Here is a 21,204-nt window from a genome sequence, read left to right as displayed (position 1 = left end):
CTGAAACCCACATAAAGGTCGAAGGGGAAAAAAGATTCCATAAAGTTGCTTCTGACCTCCATATGCAGCCACGGTATTCACATACACATGCATATACACATAGAGAGCATTAAAAAAAAAAAAGCTGTATCTTAAGGAGTAAATGTATGACTGAGAATATGGATGAATGTCAATTGGTTATAAGAATCAAGAAGAAAATTAAAGCAAAACTGAGATACAGAAGAGTAGGCCATGGGAACAAATGAAGTTTGGATAAAGTTCCTTTACTCTAAGGAAGTAAGGCAGGGAAGATTCTGAAACAAATGAGAGAGAGAAGTGGGAAAGGAGAGTTTCAGAAAGAAATGGGGGTAATATGAAGGTCTCACAGTGGAGCACACTGGACAGCCAAATGTAGGAGCTGAGATTCTAAGGAGGAGGAAAATATTAGGTGAGGATCCTAGAGATGGGGTTATGTGTTCTAAGCCCTAGTAGGAATCAACTTGGAGAGCAAACTGCAGAATGACCTGGGCAAGAAGACTGCACCAGCAGAGATGCCAAATGCCATGCAGTCTCCAGTTCCCCAGCCAAGCTCAGTGCCCACACAGCTAGTGAGACTGACTAGGTTGCTTTCTTCTACCCCAATATCTGGGGAGCTCCCTCTGAGCTCGGCAAATAGCCCACCCCCGTGGCCACAGTGTGGAGTTGTCTTTGCTTGCTAGTCTACCTCTGACACTAAACCCCTATGCATCTGTCCTATCCCATTTACACAGGTAATTAAGTGCCAATTACTCAGTTTTCTACAGAGGAATATTAAGTCATGGCTTTCAACATATAGGATCTTCAATCAACTTTTTTTTAAAAGATTCATTTATCTATTATGTATATAGTGTTCTGCCTGCATGTATGCCTGCACACCAGAAGAAGGCACCAGATCTCATTCTAGGCAGCTGTGAACCACAATGCTGCTGGGAACTGAACTCAGGACCTCTGGAAGAACAGTCAGTGCTCTTAACCTCTGAGCCATCTCTCCAACCCCCATAACTGACTCTTTTAACTACTTGATGACTATCTTCCTCATTTGTCACAGCAGCTAATTTTACTTTCTCCAGCTTGAAACACACCATACGCTTAATTCTTTGCATATGACCCATCCAAAGCCAGCAGATGGCATGAGTACCTGATTTCATAATCCCCTACCTAAAAAACCTAGCCAGAACCATATGTATCGTCCACTTCTCCCACCACAGGCACTTCCTTACAACTATGCTCATATTTCAGTCACGGCCTACCTATCCCCATGAAACCTTCTGTACACATTACAGTTTTCATTAAGTTACTGTCAGACATATCTTCCTCAATACTGTAACTTCAACCCTGACCTCTAGTCAAGTGTTCTGTTTAAGTTAATAATAATAATAATAATAACAATAAAAAGAACAAATGCTTACTTGCTTCTTATATTCAGAGGGTCTGAGATTTTACCTTACATGAAAGCTGACCATTTTAGCTGCATAGGTGCTGACAGAAGGCATGGGATCCCTCATCTCTTCTGGTCAGAGACAAAGGCTTTTGGACTTAGGACACAGCAAATATCAGAAAGCCAACCTGTTTTAGTTCCAAAGTCCCAGTTCCCAAGGGACACTACAAGTACGGTGCCTCTGCACATACATATCTGTGTGCAGTACTGGGAGAGAAACACTAGGCTTAGAACTCAGGTCTGATCTTTTACAGTAACAGGCAGCAGACTCCTAACCCCTGCTTGCCTACACTTTTGTTTGTTTGCTTGCTTGTTTTTTGAGACAGGTTCTAAGCTGACCAGGAATTGAATCTCGCTGCCTCAGTCTCCTCAACACTGAGATACCAGCCAGATAGCCTGGCTAACAAAACGCTTGTTTGAGTTCTAGAGGGTGGAGCTATCTATTCAAATATTCAAACCTTCTTGAAATAAAGGACTGCAGCAAAAGTCGGTTCCTTGGAGGGAGACAATAAGAAACGCAAGGTGCACATAGCACACTCACCCAGTGGCTCTGCTTCCTGCTCACACTGCCTTCTCGCTGTCCTTCACAGTTCTACGTCTCAAACACTAGCCTTACTACACACATGCACACAAGCTGTGCAGGAATGGAGGCTTAGCGCTCATGTCCGTGGCTCCTTTACAACACTACTACTATCCTTATCTCTAGCATTATTCAGTTAATATTGTAAACCAAATAAGGCAGTATAACAGTGTATCTCTGGATGTACTACTTAGCCATTTGCAGTGATCCCGTAAGCAAATGAGGTTTTCTCCTCACACCTCCCTTGTGCTTACACTTGTATATGCATGCTGTAGCTGTGTTGACAAGTAGCTATATCATCAGCATGGCATTTCATACACCAGCCTTTTAAATACATCAAGAGAAAAAAAAACATATGTATCTCTTCTTGTATAACCACAAAATTACCTCTGCTGTTAGGTTAGTTTTTCTTTCCTATCTTAATTTTGTGGGTAGACTTAAATGATCATCTAGAAAAACTTGCTTTCAGCCTAAAGACTGTCCTTCATTGGTTCCTATCTTTGGAAGGTGAACCTATTAGCACAGTTTCTCTGGGTTTTTGCCACTTGGAAAAATATTTTTCCTTCTTTTTTTTTTTTGTAATTTTATTAAATTATAAAAAGTTTCCATTTACGCCCCTCCTCCCAACGCCCTCCCACTCCCCCCCCTCCCTCTCCTCCTCCCTCTTTGTCCCCTAGGGAAGTCAGGGTCTCCTGCCCTGTGGGAAGTCCAAGTTCCTCCCCCCTCACTCCAGGTCCAGGAAGGTGAGCATCCAAACAGACTGGATCCCAAAAATCCAGTATATGCAGAGGAAACCAGTCCCAGTGTCATTGTCAATGGCTTCTCGGAAAGACTGCAGGCCAGCCACATTCAGAGAATCTGGTTGGATCACATGCTCGTTCAGTCACGGTCCATCTGGCCTTGGTAAACTCTCATTAGATCCGACCCCTTGTATCAGTGGGTGATAGTATCCCTCGCAGTCCTTCGTCATTTTCTTCCTCCTTTTGCTCCTCGTTTGGATCTTGGGGGGCTCAGTTCGGTGCTACAACGATTTTGTAGGATAGTGGGATTTGGTAGACAGATTTTTATTTGAACATTACCTCCAGTGCACTGTGAGTGCTACCATCTCTGCTGGACAGTCAGTTGTTTTCCATATAGGGCTTTTCTTTAAGGAGGTGTCATTTTCCTTCCATGTTTCCTCCCTGTGTTTGACTATACCAGTTAGTTCTCCCTGTGATGTTTCTATTTGTGGGCCTCTGTATTTAGCCAATACTTGGAATCTGTGAGGTTCTTAAACATGTGGGTTGTTGACTGAGGTTTCTGTCCTGCCTGGTTCTGCAGCTGTTCAGTCCCAAAGAAACACACAGACACCTACATTAATTATAAACTGGTAGGCCTATTAGCTCAGGCTTCTTATTAACTCTTTCTTAAATTTTAAATTAGTCCATAATCCTTGTCTGTGTTAGCCATGTGGCTTGGTACCTTTTATCAGCGAGGCATTCTCTTCTTGTTTCCTCTGTGTCTGGGTTAGGACTGCAGACTGAGTCTTTCCTCTTCTCAAAATTCTCCTACTCTGGTCACCCCACCTATACTTCCTGCCTGGTTGTCCCACATGTACTTCCTGCCTAGCTACTGGTCAATCAGCATTTTATTAAAATACAAGTAACAAATCTTTACAGAGTACAAGACCATTGTCCCACAGCACTCCCTCCCCCCTTTTCTTCTAAATATGAATTCTGAATCTAACTTTGTTTAGCTTTTTTCCAGACCATTATCCATAACAACTTGTAACCAACACTCTAAACAATGAAAGACATCTACAATCCATTTTTCAGGTACGTGGGCATAGTTTTCTAAGCTACTTTCTGCTGACTGGGGGTGCTGATCACCTTATGGGGGCCTAAAGAAAATTGAGAATTATGGTCATGTCCTGACTGGAGTATCCTATGAGACTTGATCATCTTAGCCGGCATTCTTGAAACTTTTCTGGATGTAGGACTCAGACAAAACTCCAAAAGGGGTCCTCTGAAATGTTGGATCATCTGGAACATCCACTCCTATCAGAGACTCTTCAGGGGCTCTTCCTTGATCAAACCTGATTTTTCTTAACCTAGAATGAATCCATAGCATCTCATTTCCTATGGAAACTAAAGCAAAATCATTTCTCCAAAGTAACATTATCTTTTGACTTAAAATTTTGAAGTCATAGCATTTTCAAAATATATATGTTCTATTAATCTAGCAACATTTGTAATCAAATGTCTTTTAGCAGCTGTTGTTCCTTCCTCAGGAGTCATATAATTCAAAGACAAGACAATAATAAAGAGACAGAGTACAGATAGTCACAGATTAAAGAAATAAAGAAAACTATGTCATGTAAAGATGGAATATACACAGAGAGTCTGGATATGTATATTATTGTGTTTTCTTTGAATTTTTTGATTGTGAAGGAGCTAAATACAGAGAGACATTTCATTGTGCAAGCTGCTAAGCTAAACCACCATATATACCTTAAAGGTGTCTGATTTAAAAATATGGGTCTAAGGATATGTTGCTTTGGAAAAGAGGTTCTTCTTTTGTTTCTACAGAAGATGAGAATCTATGGATTTCTTCCAGACTAATGTGGTTCGATGAACCAAGACTCCCTGAAAGATCACTGTGAACACCCACAAAAATTACTTCACCCAACACAAAGCAGGAAGCAGTTTGGAGAGAACTACCACAAATTCCCAAATATTGTTTATAAATGAGTGTTTGCATTTAAAGGCAGATATGCTATAGAGATTTGCATTGGTATGGACCTTGATCTACTAATACAAAACTAAAATCAATTTTGTTATATGTATATTTCTGCTCTTGATTAAGGTGTTTATGCAGCTCATTTAAAAATGCAATGCATAATTAAGAAATATAGGTTAATAGAAAGTCATCTATAACAGTCAAGTTTCTAGTCAAGTTAGTTAGGTTTTTCTAGATATATAGAGATATATTTCTGTTATATAAGTATTCTTCAAATCTTTCAGAGACCTTCAGAATATGGCATTTAAAATGTTTTAAGAACTTAGACTTTTCATAACATGAGACACATCTTCTCCTGGCAGCACCAATTACTTCAAGAGGAAAATGGGCATTGAAGAGGCTCCTTATAGAGTTGGTTAGCCATTTGGGGAAGAAACTACTCTTGCCTGAACTGCTTGAACGAACTTGCAGAACCCATAGAAAAATGACTGTTAAAGCTGCCTAAAGAAGGTGAGACAGTCGTTTGGGGTTCCTGTTTCATGAAAGAGTCTTCTAGACATTCTGCAGGACACAAAAGTGACTGACAAACTGCCAATACAGGCAGAACTGTCTTTGATATTTCCTGCTTCATGGAAAAGTCTGCTGTATACTATGGCCCAGTATGCTGAAGATGATGTCCCAAAGGTACAGAAGAACTTTGGGTGACTGCCCAGGCAGTAAAATGTCTTTGTCAATTCAAGAGTTTTGGAACTTGCTTACAATGTACTTCCTATTAACTTAGGTAATATTATATCATTATGGAGTCTTTGATGAAGTTGAAGAATAAATAGTTATAATTATAGTTTTCTTTGGTTATGATAAACGATAAAGTAGATATAAATATTGTAACTGTAAATCTTGGCTTGTTACCTTTCTTGTTATATGTAATTTTACTATTTAAAGATAAAACTTTCCTTTTTATTTGAACAGAAAAGGGGAAATGGTGTTGCTTTTATTGGTTAATGAATAAAGAAGTTGCTTTTAGTCAATGGCTTAGCAGAACAGAGCTAGGCAGGGAAAACTGAATGCTGGGAGAAAGAAGGCAGAGTCGAAAAACACCATGTAGCTGCAGCCAGGTACAATAGAACTGGAACCTTGCCGGTAAGTCACAGCCATGTGATGACACACAGATTAATAGAAATGGGTTAAATTAAAATGTAAGAGATAGCCAATAAGAAGCTAGAGCTAATAGGCCAAGCAGTGATTTAATTAATACAATTTTTGTATGGTTATTTCAAGTCTGGGCAGCCAGGAACAAACAAGCGGCCTCCAGCTACTGTTTTTGAAACATCTGCTAGGTTTACAACCATCTTTTCTTACAGTTTCCACCTCTATCCTCTAGGCCCTCCTGATACTCCCACTGTGCACACAGGAAGCTCCCTACTGTCTCCTCCCACTGTGCACATAGGAAGCTCCCTACTGTCTCCTCCCACTGTGCACACAGGAAGCTCCCTACTGTCTCCTCCCACTGTGCACACAGGAAGCTCCTTACTTACTATCTTCAACTCTTGGGGCTGCTTTAGTTCATCCTTCTCATCTCTGTGCTTCAATGTGGACAAACTTACTGACCTGTCCTTCAATCTCTTCCTTCTTTCTGACAGTTTAAATCTGTTGTTGAACCTTTCTAATGGTTTATTTATTTCCCAGCCCCATAATTTTTATGTCTTTTTAAAATAATGTCTCCTTTTGGTATACTCTATCTGAAGAGACAATATACCTTCATTTACAATTGCTACCTCAATTGTGAAGTCCTCTATTTCTGTGGAGATCTTTATAATGTTTCTCTAAAAGTTTTTCTTTTGGTAAATCTAACATGTGATCAGTCTAACAGCCATTCAGTAGTCTGCATTTTGTCCAATGATTGTGTATGCTTTTGGGTTTCTTCATCTTTGTTGTTTTGGTTGAATAGTGGCATTCTAGAAGACATATTGTAGCACCTCCCCTTCAGGCTTCTTAACTGCTCTTTCTTCCTTTCTATCACCTGGAGTTGGCTCCTTCATTCTCTTCAGATTTGGGTCATCTCTTCCGGGAGAAGCAGCTTCAGTGTATCTGGGAATCTCAGTGGTTTGGACTGAGTGCTCTACAACTCTTTTCTTAACCACCCCCAGCTGTTAAACTCTACTAATTCTTAGCTGATTACTTTATTGTTTTAAACAATGTTCTGGGGCATGAGTTGCTCTATAAACAAAACAATCAAATTCTGACTTTGAAGGAAAACTTTCTGATCAATCCTTTTTAAAAACACACACACAAAAAAATAAATAAATAAATAAAATTCCTAACTTAGGAAAGCTCTTTCCCACCCCACCCCCCGAGACTGGTTTTCTCTGTAGCTATGGAGCCAGTCCTGGAACTAGCTCTTGTAGACCAGACTGGCCTTGAACTCACAGAGATCTGCCTGCCTCTGCCTCCCACGTGCTAGGATTAAAAAGGTGTGTGCCACCACTACCCAGCAGAAAAGTTCTTTCGAGAAGTCTTATTCTGTGGGATTCTTCTGTGCCCATCATGCTGACAGCTGAGGCCATGTCATGAATCTCCTCTCAGGTGCCTGACCCCTGCTGTCACTGACACTTGAACACCTCTCTCACTTGAATGAGGGCAGGTCCTTTGAGAAGGCTTTGGGATCTATCTGCATTATGGTCTGGTTTTCTTCCCCAGGGAAACCTCTGAGTTAGTGACTTGAGCTATGACTTAGTTAGGGTTTCTATTCCTGCAAGGAAGACACCATGACCAAAAAGCAAATTGGGGAGGAAGGAGTTTATTTGGCTTACTGTTCATCACTGAAGGAAGTCAGGACAAGAACTCAAACAGGGCAGGTCCTGGAGGCAGGAGCTGATACAGAGGCCATGGAGGGGTAATGCTTACTGGCTAGCTTCCCATAGCTCATTCAGCCTGCTTTCTTATTGAACCCAGGGTCACCTGTCCAGAGCTGATACCACCCGCAATGGGTTGGGCCCTCCCCCATTGATCATTAAATGAGAAAATGACTTACAGTGGATCTCATGGAGGCATTTCCCCAGCTGAGGCTCCTTTCTCTGATGACTCTAGCTTGTGTCAAATTGGCACACAAAACAGCCACTACATGCTAGATATGGGGGTCAATGGCAAACTTCTCAGGGACAATCATATTCTGAGAGCTGCACGTTCTATAAAAGGAAAATGGGAGGCAGCCTGACGGGATCTCAGCTTGACTCACCTGGAAGAGAACAAGTCTTAGGACCCAAAGGAGAAATGTGCTTTTCTAGACATGGGAGCCCCTACTTCAACTGCATCCTTCAGGACACAGCTTCCCCAACGGGCAACAGAAAAGGTGGCAAATGCAAATGTTCTGCTCCGCCTGGGAAGACAGCCAGCTGTCCAAACTAAGACCCAGCTAGTCGTCTAGTCTGGAATCTATTTCCTCCTACAGGACAGTCACCTGTCCAGACTAAGACCCAACTGAAGGTCTAGAATGGAATCTACCTCTTCCTGGGAAGACAGCTATCTGTCTAGACTCAGACCTGGCTGGATGTCTAGAATGGAATGTATCTTCACCTCACTGAGTCTGTGTGTATGCATCAAACTCTTGTTTCTTACTGAATTTTCATAGATGTTCTTGAATAAACGTTTCTTCATTCCCTGCTTGTCCATTGGATACTGTAGACTTTTAAAAATATTTCTCATCAGTTTCATTTGGCAGTAGATGAGAATTCTGTATGAACTCATACCACAAGTCATCTCCCATGTGGTCTTTACCATAAAGGTAAAAGAGAGCATATGCCAGGGCTCACTCCATGCTGGCTCATTACATTCGCCCCCACCTCCCAGTTCTGGAAGTCAAACCTCAGGACTTACATGCAGGACTTAAAATTATGCCATACCATTAGTCCCAATTTCATCTTCACAACTGAAGACCTCATCCTTTGGAGATCTTGGGACTGAGTCCAAGAATTATTTGGTGCCTCGCCTCAAGCAGACAAGCAAATAAGCAGCAACCCCACACCACCATCACCACCAGCCCCCATCTTCACCTATGCTGAGATGGAATTCAGGGTCTCATACAAGCCCGACAAACATGCTGTCACTGAACCACACCTCCAGGCCTCAACAACCCACTTCTCCACTAAAGGCCTCTTCACTCATCTTTACACAGATACTTAGAAAATCAGAGCCATGAGACACTTTACCCTTGTGTAGTCTCCTTTTTTGTCTGGTTTGGGGTTTGTAGCTCTAGTAATCAAACCCAGGCCTTGGCACAGGCTAGGCAAGCTGTTCTCTCTCCAGCACTAGTCCGTGTGCGGATTTAGTGATCTCTCTGGGTAATACATCATTTTCTTCTTCAACTGGATCATTAAAAAGTCTACTAATAGGCACCGAGGTGGCTTGGTGGATAAGAGCTTGTCTTGACAGCCTGATGAACAGAGTTCAGACCTGGAGCGGTGTAACAAGTGGGGTGCTGTGGTGTCTGTAACCTCAGTGTGTCTACACTGAGGTGGGAGGCAGAGACCAGAGAATGACCAGAAGCTTACGGGACAGCCAGCCTGGGAGACAGGAAAGTAGTAGAGAAGAGACTCTGCCACAAAACCAGGTGGAAGGCAAGAAGGAACTCCTACAAGCTGTACTCTGACCTCCACACACGTGCCATGGCATGCATACACCTACAAACACACACTAATACTAATAGTGTCAATTAATAATATAGTTACTCATATAATTATATGGTATGTTGTAACAATAATTACATGATATTTCCGTTTAAAAATACCAAAAGTATATTCTGCTTGCTCATGCATTGAGCTGCATTCCCACAAAGAGTCTATAACCCCCATCTTTGCATTCAGAGTGCTGAAATTAAAGATTTGTACCACCATTTCTGGCCCATCCCTTCAAATGCTTAATTTGCTGAATTAAGTTTAGCATACGCACACATATGCTGAAACTGCTGCGTTAAGTTTAGCATTTGTTTCTGAACATGCACACACAAACACACCATATAGTCTCTAATTAATAATAATGCTTATTTTAAAAGTAATACTATACATTTAAATGTATTTTAAATTAGTATTGGTTCTTATAAAGGACATAAGAATTTAAGTTTGGAAGTTTGCCCTTCACCTCTACTTGGCAGCGTTTATCACTGTAACCACAGAGAATTCTTTCTTCAGTTTTTACCAATTGCAAGCCAGATTTGCCCAGAACAAAATCCCTCTAAGGTCAAGTGTAACAAGAAACAGAAGTTAAAAGAGGCAAACCCACCAAGTGATCAGAACCATTGGGACTGTGTACACAGCAAGGGACAGGTTTCAAGGTTATATTTAAACAAGGCTTAGGAATGCAGGGTGCTTCCTCACACCAGGGGCCCCCACAAAGGTGGGGTCTCATCACCCCTGGCAACTTCAGCTACAGCATGGCAACAGGAATGAGCCTCCGTCACATGATCAGCAGGAATGTTTGGTTTTGTGATCTTTTCTCTCAACTGTTACCGTCCAACTAGAGCAAACAAAACACCTTTGCTAAAGAAACAAATCAGTGGAGAGATTTAACTGGCTGACTAAAAACACCCTGAAATTACAGTGACGATGCTGACGGGCAGCATCAAGGGGCAGCTGAGCAAATGACAGAGGCACAGGACAGCTGTTTTAGGTTTGCAGAGTGTGCTCAAGAGTTGTTTAAAGGATGCAATGAATGTACTTACCAAATATTTCCCCTCCGCTAGCATATTCTGTCACCAGATAAATCATCCGCTCAGTCTCCATGACCTGTACAAAGGCAGGAAAGTGACAGTGACACAGGTGACAGACAGGACCAGGAAGAGAACCAATGCTTTACAGGGAACTGCACAGTGGGGAGCGCACAGGCACTATTGTGACCAAGGAAAATTGGGATTCTGCAGGTCCTGAAACTCAGGAGACATTTACTGCCTCAGAGGCATAATCCTCTTGGTCCCCGGGTCACTGATCCATAAGCCGAAGCTGTTAAGAACCGAAAAACAGTTCAATTTCACCATCACTTGTATGCAGCTTGAGCGCTCCTTCCCCACCCCCAAGCCAGGGCAAGAGTCCTAGGGAAAACACTGGGACTCATTAAGGACCGCCCGGAAACCACACAGGACTTGATTTTTAAATGGAAATGTCAACTTTCCTTTCCATGCACCATTTATTCAAAGTAGGGGGATCCCATAAAAATGCCAAACCTTTCAATAATGAACCCATTCACTTATGCTTTGTCCAGTCTCTATTTGCTACTTTTTAAAAATGCATAGTGTTATTTTCCTCTTTGCCAGACTCTTTTAGGTCATATATGAACCTATGCCAGGATCAGTGTAAACATTTTAAGTACCCAGTGCATAAACAGAAAGCCTGGAGCTTCTAATTCCTGTCTTCATCTCACTCTTCCAAGGCACTCAGCACTGGGCACCTCTCCTAAGGATGTCAGGTGAACACAAGTGAGCTGTGGCCACCGAGTAAATCTAATTGGCCACAATTTAAAAGAAAAGCAGGAAGTAACTTTCATAGTTTACACCAATATGGCCACAAACATTATCATTTCAATGATCTTTAAAATTTTTTAGACTGCTTCAGTTTCTATATTAAAATTAACTAAAATTAAAATAAATTTAGTTCCTCAGTTACTTTGGCCATACTGATGATGTAGCCATAGGTTACACAATAGACCTACACCTTTATTATATTGTAATTTATTAATTATATTGCTTGCTGGTGGCTTTTTTATCTGTACACATTAACATGACATATATATATATATATATATATATATATATATATATATATAAGGAGCACACACATATCTTGTTTTGTGTGTGTATGTGTGTCATTTGTTGGTTGGTTGGAGGGGTTTTTTGAGAGTGGGCCTTACTACACAGATCAGCCTAGCCTAGAACTTACTGCATAGTGCAGCCTGGCCTTGAACTTGTGACCCTCCTACATTAGCCTCCCAAGTATTGTGACTACAGACACGTGACGCCAAGCCTGGGTCTATCCCTTCTTTTTAATAGTTCTATAAAACTCCATTATATGAATGAATACATATTAAATTCATTTTCCAGTAAAACAGCCTGTGTCCTTTTTACAAAAGTCTTTAAAATTGGCGGTATCAACCCATTGTTTATGAGACCTGTCTCTGTAATTCACTTACATGACAAAAAATGTCCTATATTAAATATATTGCAGGTGTTCAGGAAAAAAAGTATTATACTGTGCTGTGGAATAATACTTCTGTACACTGTGTGTGAATTTATGTCGCTTTGATTGGTTTAATAAACAAGCTGAATGGTCAATAGTTGAATAGGATAAAGTTAGGTGGGAAAGCCAAACTGAGAATGATGGGAGGAGGAAGTATCCGGAGTCAGGAGTCAAAGGCACAGAAGGAGTTGGACATACAAAATGGGATGGGGTAAAAGCTACAAGTCTCAGGGCAGCACAAAGATTAAAAGAAATGGGTTAAGTTTTAAGAGCTAATTAGTAATAAGTCTGAGCTATTGGCCGAGCATTTATAATTTATATAAGCCTCAGTGTGTTTGAGAGTGGCTGCTAGACAAGAAAACCCTGCCTATAGTATTATGTGTTTTCTTTATATTTGTCCTTTTTCTTAGCTCTCATTAGGTACAAATCTTCTTATACTATTAACTTCTCAGGAATTCAAAACTGTGTCTCCTGTAAGTTATGCACATTTGCTAACTCTGCAGATGTGAGTTAGAGACTAACTTGAGCTACAGAATAAGGCTGTATTACAAAACAAGCAAAACAAAATAAACAAAGGGTGAAAACACTAAAATTTATTTACTCCATCAAGACAGGCAGAGAGCCAAGGGTAAGACGCCGACCACTCACTGTGCAAGTCACAGCATCATGGAGGTCTTTAACTTGCTTCTTAAGAAAGGTTGCTGTTGCCCAACATAGTTTACTAAGATACATTTCAACAGGTCTGACAACTGAACTCATTTCATCATGAGAGCAGCTGATGCCAGAGAGGAGGCCTACAGCTGCTGGCTTAACCACACATGCCTCACTTTATGTTTTCTTTTCCATAAAAATCAGCAGGCTATGCACATCTGCCCATTGTGCCGGCGGTGTGCTTCTCCAGCCTTATACATGTCTGAGTCAGGAAGCGTCTACTGCAGACTAACAACAACGCACACAGTGAGTGGGTGGCCACTTCCCTCAGCTCTGGAGATGACTGCTCAGCTGCAGAGCTATGAGCAGGGCTGGCTGCATGCACACAACGCACTGCAAACTGAAACACCCCATCCTCTCCCCCAAAATATCTCTTCACTAAGGCAAAGTCCTCCTTTTCTCATCTGTCTGAAATTCCATTCAATAGATTCAACGCTTTTGCCGTAAAGCGAGCAAGTCATTTTGACGATGGCACAAGGCAGGCTTGTTTCTTAGGAAGATAAGAAAACTGCAACAGAAAGTTCTTCCATGACATGGTGTTTACCTCCAGATTATCAAAAACAATTAAGGATGGCTTGGAGAACTAAGCCCAGTACTTTCTAGAAAAGAGAAGATGGGGGTTTTGATTAAGACAAGAAGTCATTTTTGAGATATCCTTCACCACCATAATTCATAATTTTAAGCTGGCATTTAAATAATCACATGAGCAGATAATGTGTTCTCTGTTCCCTTTGAGTTTCCATGCTGCTTGAAGAACTCTGATACAAATAAGGAAACTTCACCCTTAGGCTCACTCTGCATAACACTTGGGGAGAATCAAAGGGCAGACACAAAAGACCTGAAAGGGGAAACAACCAGGGGAACAATGAGGCTACTAAGAACTGAGCAAGGAACAAAGGGTGGGGTGATGCTAAGATGACCATACAAGCAGAATAAAATGGCAGCCATTCCCTGCACCCACATCTTCTCAACAGCAGCCCTGGACCAGTAGGCTGTCCTGGCTCTGTGGCTGCGGGCCTCCTACCTGGTAAAGCCTGATGATATGTGGATGGCAAAGCATCTTCATGATCTGAACTTCCCGGAAAATCTTCTTCAAGTTTTCTTCATCCAGCTGGGTCTTATCTATGATTTTAATAGCAACCTGGCAACAGAGGAAGAAAATGTATGGCAGCGTTATTAAAAGTAGTTTATTCAAGAAAACTAAATCCACTTTAAGTCATTAAATAAATAATAAAACACAAACTGCTAGCAATGTGTCTGCAGGATGTCAAGGAAGAAAACAGTCTAATTCTTTTCAGAAGACAGGATATGGATTCCAAGCAAGTTGATCTCAAAGACTCCAAGAACTGATGTGTCTTCTGCAATTCTTAAACAGCCTGCACAGTAAAAGCCCAGGACAGAACACTCATTACTACAGAGATATGGCCATGGCTGGCTCAAATTACGCTTCCATGAGCAGCGGGCGGGACTTCTTATGATAAGCATGTGTGATAGGTCTGAGATGTAGGTAAAGGGCCACCAGGAGGAGGCCAAACAGGGTGCTGGTGGCAGCAGCTGTACCTGCTAGTCAGAGCTTGTACTGCCTTACATGTACAAGGCCCCTAAGTCTCACGACACTCACATGACTGTGAACCTTCTTCTATTAATATGGAAACTAAGGCACAGAGAGTAAGTAGCGAGCCCAACATTCAGTCGTTAACAAGTGTATGGCGGGTCCACGTGGCCTGTCTTTGGAGAGAAATCCATAACATTAAACACCATATGGGGCTGAAGATCTTCTATAACCCCCAAACATCCCAGTACAACCACTTTTAATAACTGACCCAATATTCTGAAGACACTGGGCAACACATAGTTTCTTGAGACAGTCTTGCAATGTAGCTAAAGCTGGTCTTAAAGGCAATCCTATACATCAGCCCCTGATATGAGTGAAATGCTATGAGTGACTTCACCATGTGACACAGAATAGACATTAGAAGGTGGGATGAAAGATGGCACACTTTGTTTCAATCCACTAAATTTTTTTCAATGTTTTGAGAGGTCTTTCTCCATTGTACCTACAAACAATGTAGGAGGTGGTGGTGGGGTCTTTAACATGGAGGAACAGAATCACTCACAATCCTGGCAGCTCTTTCCATCTCTAAGTCCTGAGAAGTATGACTTTTGGCCACTGGCAGGATGTCTACTGGTTACTGTGCCAAATCACAGGTATAACTCCACCAACTGGCCCAGGGTCTGCCTCTGGCAGAGCAGATCTCCTGGGCAGCTCACCGAACAGTATCATGACAAACAGTTCCTCTTTTAGAGAATACCTTCACAGTGTCAAATTCTCTCTGCTCCTCAGGGAAACGAGCAAGACAAAGACTCCATGAAACACCAAAAGGTGAAGCTTTGCCCAGTGCTGGATATAGGATCACAAGCAAGAACAAAAAGATGCCAAGTTGCTTGAATTAAAAAGTTGGGAACATCGAGCAAGTTATTTTAGTTCTTGTAGCTCTGGCTCTGTAAAATGTGGGCACAGGAGTAGAAACTTCTCTGAAAGGCTGCTAGGAGTTAACTAAGGTCATGCATGCAACCTGCTTAAGAGTGCCTGACGCATGACAGACATAGACGAAATTGGCACCAACCAACCGAACCCCAGTTTCATGCTCTCTAGCTTCAGGTACCAACTAACTACAATCTCGAAATAGTAAACAGAAAAGTACAGAAATAAACAATGCATGGGTTTTAAACCACACGACACTCTACCATGCTTGAGGAGTTATGCACAACGAGCTCTGTCCTGCCTGGGGCATAAATCATCTCTCCACACAGTACATAATGCTGTACATGCCACCCCCCTATTACTCTGTCACCAACTCAGTTATCAGATTGGCTGCTGCAGCACCGCTCTGCTCAGGCTCAGGCAGCCCTTGTTTTACTGATCCAAGTGCCCCAAAATATAAGAGCAGCAATGCTAGCGACCCAGCAGTTCTGACATAACAAAGGGCAGTAGGAAGGTACTTCCTTCACTTTCTTGCCTTAATTAGAAAGAACCTGACATGATGGTACACGCCTATAATCCTGCTCAGGCAAGAGGACTGGGAGAGTGAGGTCAGCCTAGGCTATACAGTAAAACTGTCTCAAGAAACAAACAAGCTGGGTGGTGGTGGTGCATGCCTCTAAGTCCAGTACTTGGAGGCAGGGGCAGGCAGATCTCTGTGTGTTCAAGGCCAGCCTGGTCTACAAAAGCTAGTTTCAGGACAGGCTCCAAAGCTACAGAGAAACCCTGTCTATAAATAAATAAATAAACAAACAAACAAACAAATAAATAAATAAGAAAACCTACAATACAATCAGATTTCAAGATAAAGAGTATAGTTACATAAATTCTCTACACTATATTAGTAAGGAAGAAGGCTCCAGGTACCCCCTCTTGGTCTTGAAATCTATCATCTACAGATAAATGGGGGGAGGGGGTAAAGAAAACCTACTGTATATAGGTAGTGAGGTTATTTCAAAATTTCTGAAATCTAGCCTTATTAAAGTTTGAGCATTCCAAGTCATGGATTAAACTGGCTTCACTAAGCAACATAATTCTGAATCTAAAACATCAATTTCTTCGTCAAAGGACAAGCCAAGGGCCAAAAAGTAAACTAGCTAACAATCTGTGGGCAATATTCAGAACTGCCTGACCTGCTGCCAGCTGATGTGGAAAGAATATAAAAGGAACAGAGCTGGGGGAAAATGAATTCCATTCAGGAAAGTCACTCTGAACCACAGGATGGAAGACACAGCAAGGCCTAACCTGAGGGCTGTGCCTCAGAGAGCACTGTGCACTTCACATCAGGCCTGGCTCTCCTGATCCTCCTTACTAAGGAGCACCAGCCCTGGAGCACTCAAGGATTGCTGGACAATGGCAAACCTGCTTGTCCCAACATGTTCCTGAGCCACAAGAACAGTCCTAGCTGCAAGCTGGAAAAGGAAGGGTTCTAAACAGCAGGAGGAGGAACAACAGAAGAACAAGAAGTCAGAGAGCAGGGGCTGGCACACAAGCAGGATTATTTGGAGATACCTGAACAGTATAATGAACAAGGATTTCTCACAGCTACAGATTATTGGGCGCTACATAATTTAACTTAAAGTACACATGAACTGCTTTATTGTGTCTATAACAAAAGTAAAGCTGCAGGTAACCAGACAAATTTCCAAAGAGTATAGTGTGTGTGTGTGTGTGTGTGTGTATACATACACACATACATACAATATACATACAATACACACACACACACACACACACACACATGGGTGTTTTGTCTGGATGCATGTCTGTGCACCATGTGTGTGCCAATGCTCTGGACACCAAAAGAGGGAGTTGGATCCTCATAATGACAGTTACAGATGGCTGTGAGCCGCTCTGTAGGCGCTGGGAATTGGACCTGAGTCCTGAAAACCTTGGGAATTGAAAGAGCAGTCAGTGCTCTTAACTGCTGAGCGATGTCTCCAAAAGCTCAAAGTATGATTTTCGAGACTGGAGCCGGATGTCTGTAAGTCATACGCTCACATGTGCACGTGAAAACTATTAACGCGAAGGAAAGCTGACACAGAGCACAATGCTGTGTCTTCCCTAGGTCAGCCTGTTCTACGCAGAACCCTCTTCTCTTGCAAAGAATATGACTTTGTGGATTGACACTCTAATATTAATTGAACATGGCACCACATCAAATATGTTGCTAAATAGATACAGATTGTGAAAATTTTCCCTCTGCAACATATTTCCCTTCAACGAATTCTTTTTAAATTGACATCTGGTAAGAAAAAAAATTAAATTCAGCTCATGCCCAAGTCAGAGCTTTCATACTCACTCTAGAGGGGGAGCCATTACTGCCTTGTTCTCACTTCTGAAACCACAGACGCCTTAACTCTTACCTCAGTTTTGCAACACAGTAATGTGCATACAGAATGAAGACGGAAAAAAACCTAGTGGTTTCTTCCCCTGAGCAATTCATTCTCTTGCATATTCGGACAGCACACTCTGAGGGAAGATATGGTGGCAGAGTGCAAACCAATGAGCCAGGAAAAACTTTTCCCATCACATTCCCCAGCAAAAACCCCTGGTGGGGGTTTCAGTGAATTGCTACGACAAAAAAACATCATGTCGGAGGAAAGCTCAAAACTTCCTCCACAAAGAGAAAGTGTGGTCCCTCAGACCAGTCTGCAGATGCAGGCATAGCTGGAGGTGGGGGCAGGGATGCTTCTAAGAGGAGCATCCATGCTCTAGAGAGGGGAATTTTTTTAAAGGGAAAAAGTTGTTTCTCTTATTTTAGTGTCTTAAAACTCAGGGAGGTGAATTTCTGCCATTGAGAATTTTCTCGGTGGACCCATGTTTTCGTATTAACACGGAAGCAATTTTTTTTTTGTCTGTTTTTAGGACAAATCTACTCTAGTTTGTTCTCAGCTCAGCTCTAGAATTACTGAGTGGTCTAGCTCTGTTTAAACCCTGTACAGAAGTCACCAGCCACATGTGGCTACACATCATTTGAACGTGGCCAGTGCATACAGTGGAGATACAAAATATATATCATTTATCACATTATCATTACCAAAGGACGGGAAACTCACCAATCTATTACATGTGGCAATAAGACTTTAGATATTAAGTTAAATAGAATATACAGCTCAAATTTACTTGTTTCTTTTAACTTTTGAGAAACATGACTATTGCCAAGCTTAGTACACCATAGGCATGCAATTCCAGCTACTTGGAAGACTGAGCCAGGAGGATCACAATTCCATGGGCCCTTTCTCAAAAAAAAAAAAATTAGTGAGGCTCTTTCTCAAAATAAAAATTATAAGGAGGTCTGGGAATACAGCCCAATGGCAGAAGGTTTGTGTGACAAAAACAAGGCCCTGGTGCAATTTCCTATATCACAAGAAAAGACAGGAGGAGAACAATTTAAATATACTATACACTCCCCATTCTAGTGGCTACACTAGTCTAGATGATATAAAATGCTAATTAATCTATAGGAGACATTCTACTAAAACAATTTCCAAGAGATTCCACTATCCATGTCACAGAGAGTTGGCCTAAGGTCCAAGGCAGTCAGTGTTCAAACGCTGCTTTGGGGGGTTTCTAGATTCGGATCCTACCCGCTCATGTCTGCTGAGTATCTATCTGGCTGTGATGCACTGTGCACATTCCTTGGCGGCCATTCTAAGAGTTTCCAGAGAGAATGAAGGGGCACCCTAAAACAGCAGCTCTCAAGCTTTCAGGTCTCAGGATTTAAATCACTGAGAGAAGCCAGGCACAGCGGTGCACATCTATAATCCCAGCACTAAGAAAGCAGAGACAGAAGGATCATTGCAAGCCTGAGTCCAGCCTGCTCTACATAATGAGTTCTAGGCCAGCCAGGGCTACATAGTGAGACCCTCTCTCCAAATGAGACAGGAATAGTGTTATTGCCAAAAGGGAAAAAATTATTGCCAAACTTCAAAGAAGCTTTGTTATATACGTAATATACTGTGTCTATTCACTTAGACATCAAATTAAAACCAGAGATTAAGACCAACATTTAAAAGACGTGTGTATAAGCACATATTCCCTTAACCATGGGCACAAACAGCTAATTACAGGACAGTATTCTCTGGAAATTTTCATTTTATAATTGTGTAGGATAAGACTGAAAAATGAAAAGAAGGGATTTTTATGAAGACATTTTTTTCCTGGAGACCCAAGGACAGCATCTTGGAAGCCCTGCTAGCCCCTGGTCAGCCGAGAACTAACACTACGGCATAGACACAGGAGATTCATCGCTCCTCTGCACATCTGGAACAGATCCGTCTTTGGAGAAACGGGAAAACTAGTCACTTTTTCCCTGGTTAAGGCTTAATTCTTTATAGATACAATTTGGGGCTACCGGCCTAGAAAAGGAATTGTAAAAACCTTTCTAATCAGCCTTGATGAAGAAGAAACAAAGATTTCTCTTCAACCCAACTACAAAATGGAGAGACCACTGGGGAAACAACTTAAAGAAACCAGAAACTTAACAAGCTGAAGTCTTAAGCCAAACCTGGCAGGCACTAAGTGGCCATGATTAATACTGTGTCACATGGCCAGAGTCAGGATATAGGCTGGCCACATTTCTGGGACAAGTCTAACCTCTGTACTCAAACCAACTTCTTAACTGAAGTCCATATTTTAGTTTTATACAAATAGACAATTCAAGAAGTGCGGTAAAGGAAAGCTGAACATCTAAACAGAAATGACTCTTCCATCATTTTACGCACTCGTCACAACTGCTTCTTGGAAAATGTGCAGCTGGCAAGCTTACTAGCGGGGGTGCGAGAGTATGAGCCAGTTCCACACGGGAGGACTCAACATGGCCCACTAGGAGAAGGCAGCTTTCAAAGAACTATAAAGGATGGGGTTAGCTGTTCTCTAAAACATACAGCATTTACAGGTACACAGCGGAGTTTCCATTCTTCTATATGTTACCGGACTTTCCTGAATGGTAAATCCAAAATAATACATTCATTTAGGATTTCTGTACGATAGTGAATAGGGAATTTATTCAAAGTGGTCAAATATACCATGAAACTTATTTTTGGAAGCATTCATAAGCTGGAATATAGTAGCTTAGGCATAATTAATAAGTGGTATCTGAAACAAAGGAAAAATTTTGGTGATTACTCAAAACTCAAAGCAGTGAAGGGAAAACTTCAAAGATAAAAAGAAAATTATTATTCAGTTCCAATCTTTCCTGTAGGTTACCATTCAACATTTCAGAAGGCTGAGCCCTACAATTATCCTCACTATTACAGGTGACTCGCTCAGGCACACTGACACAAGTATTACTGTGGTTAACCAGTATTTACAAAGTACCAACAATGTGCTGTACGCTCATAGTGTGTAGACATAAAATAACCCGTGGTTTGCGGGCTTACCATTTAAATGGTCTGGACAAAAAGATATTTTTAAAAAGAAGTGAGTAGAAGAAAAGATGGAGCTGACAATAAAAATGAAGGACAGGTAATTATCAGAATCCAATTTTCCATCTTCTGGTATTTACTTTAGATTAACAAGCAGTGAGAGTCTTGAAGGGAGATGTTTAGGCTGGCAGGCATCAAAGGCTCAATTCAAGGGCTCGGGCGCTGCTGGCACAGATGTCCTGGCTGACGTGGTTCATTGGTGGAGAACCAGGGCATTCTGCAGCCCTAACGCAGAGAAGGGGGAAGGGGACTAAAGAAGAGTGGAAGGCCAACAGAAGGTACTTAGATAGAGCCCAGGGCCTCCTGCCTGCAAAGCAAGGGCTCTATCACTGAGTCTGGACCCCTTTCCAAGAGATCTTCGCAGAGAGAGAAAGGTTAAGGATGAGGAAGTAGAGGGAGGGTAAACGTGAGATGAGGTGGTAAAGAAGTCCTATCGGTTCCAAGTGGCAGCCCAAGCACAGTGCGCACGAGAGGGGCATGAGGAAAAGAGCCAGTGTTAAGGAGACTCCAAAATGAAAGAAAAACAAGAAGATGCTTTCAGGTCAAAG

At 41.8% G+C, this 21,204-nt stretch overlaps 1 protein-coding gene across 2 annotated transcripts in view; it reads right to left on the bottom strand.

Moving 5' to 3' along the window:
• Sik3 (SIK family kinase 3) overlaps window positions 1–21,204 on the bottom strand; it is a 207,249-nt gene that overhangs the window by 88,725 nt on the left and 97,320 nt on the right. For both annotated transcript variants that reach the window (XM_048417531.3, XM_048417532.3), the window contains exons 2-3: window positions 13,710–13,826; window positions 10,468–10,531 (exon numbers count right to left, since the gene is read on the bottom strand). In XM_048417531.3, coding sequence (XP_048273488.2) covers window positions 10,468–10,531; window positions 13,710–13,826 — 181 coding nt within the window. The remainder of the gene's footprint in view (window positions 1–10,467; window positions 10,532–13,709; window positions 13,827–21,204) is intronic.

This window comes from Myodes glareolus, chromosome 4 (genome assembly GCF_982192425.1).
Source record: "Myodes glareolus chromosome 4, mMyoGla1.1, whole genome shotgun sequence".
Classification (NCBI taxonomy): domain Eukaryota; kingdom Metazoa; phylum Chordata; class Mammalia; order Rodentia; family Cricetidae; genus Myodes; species Myodes glareolus.
This window is presented reverse-complemented; position numbering and strand designations above follow the sequence as displayed.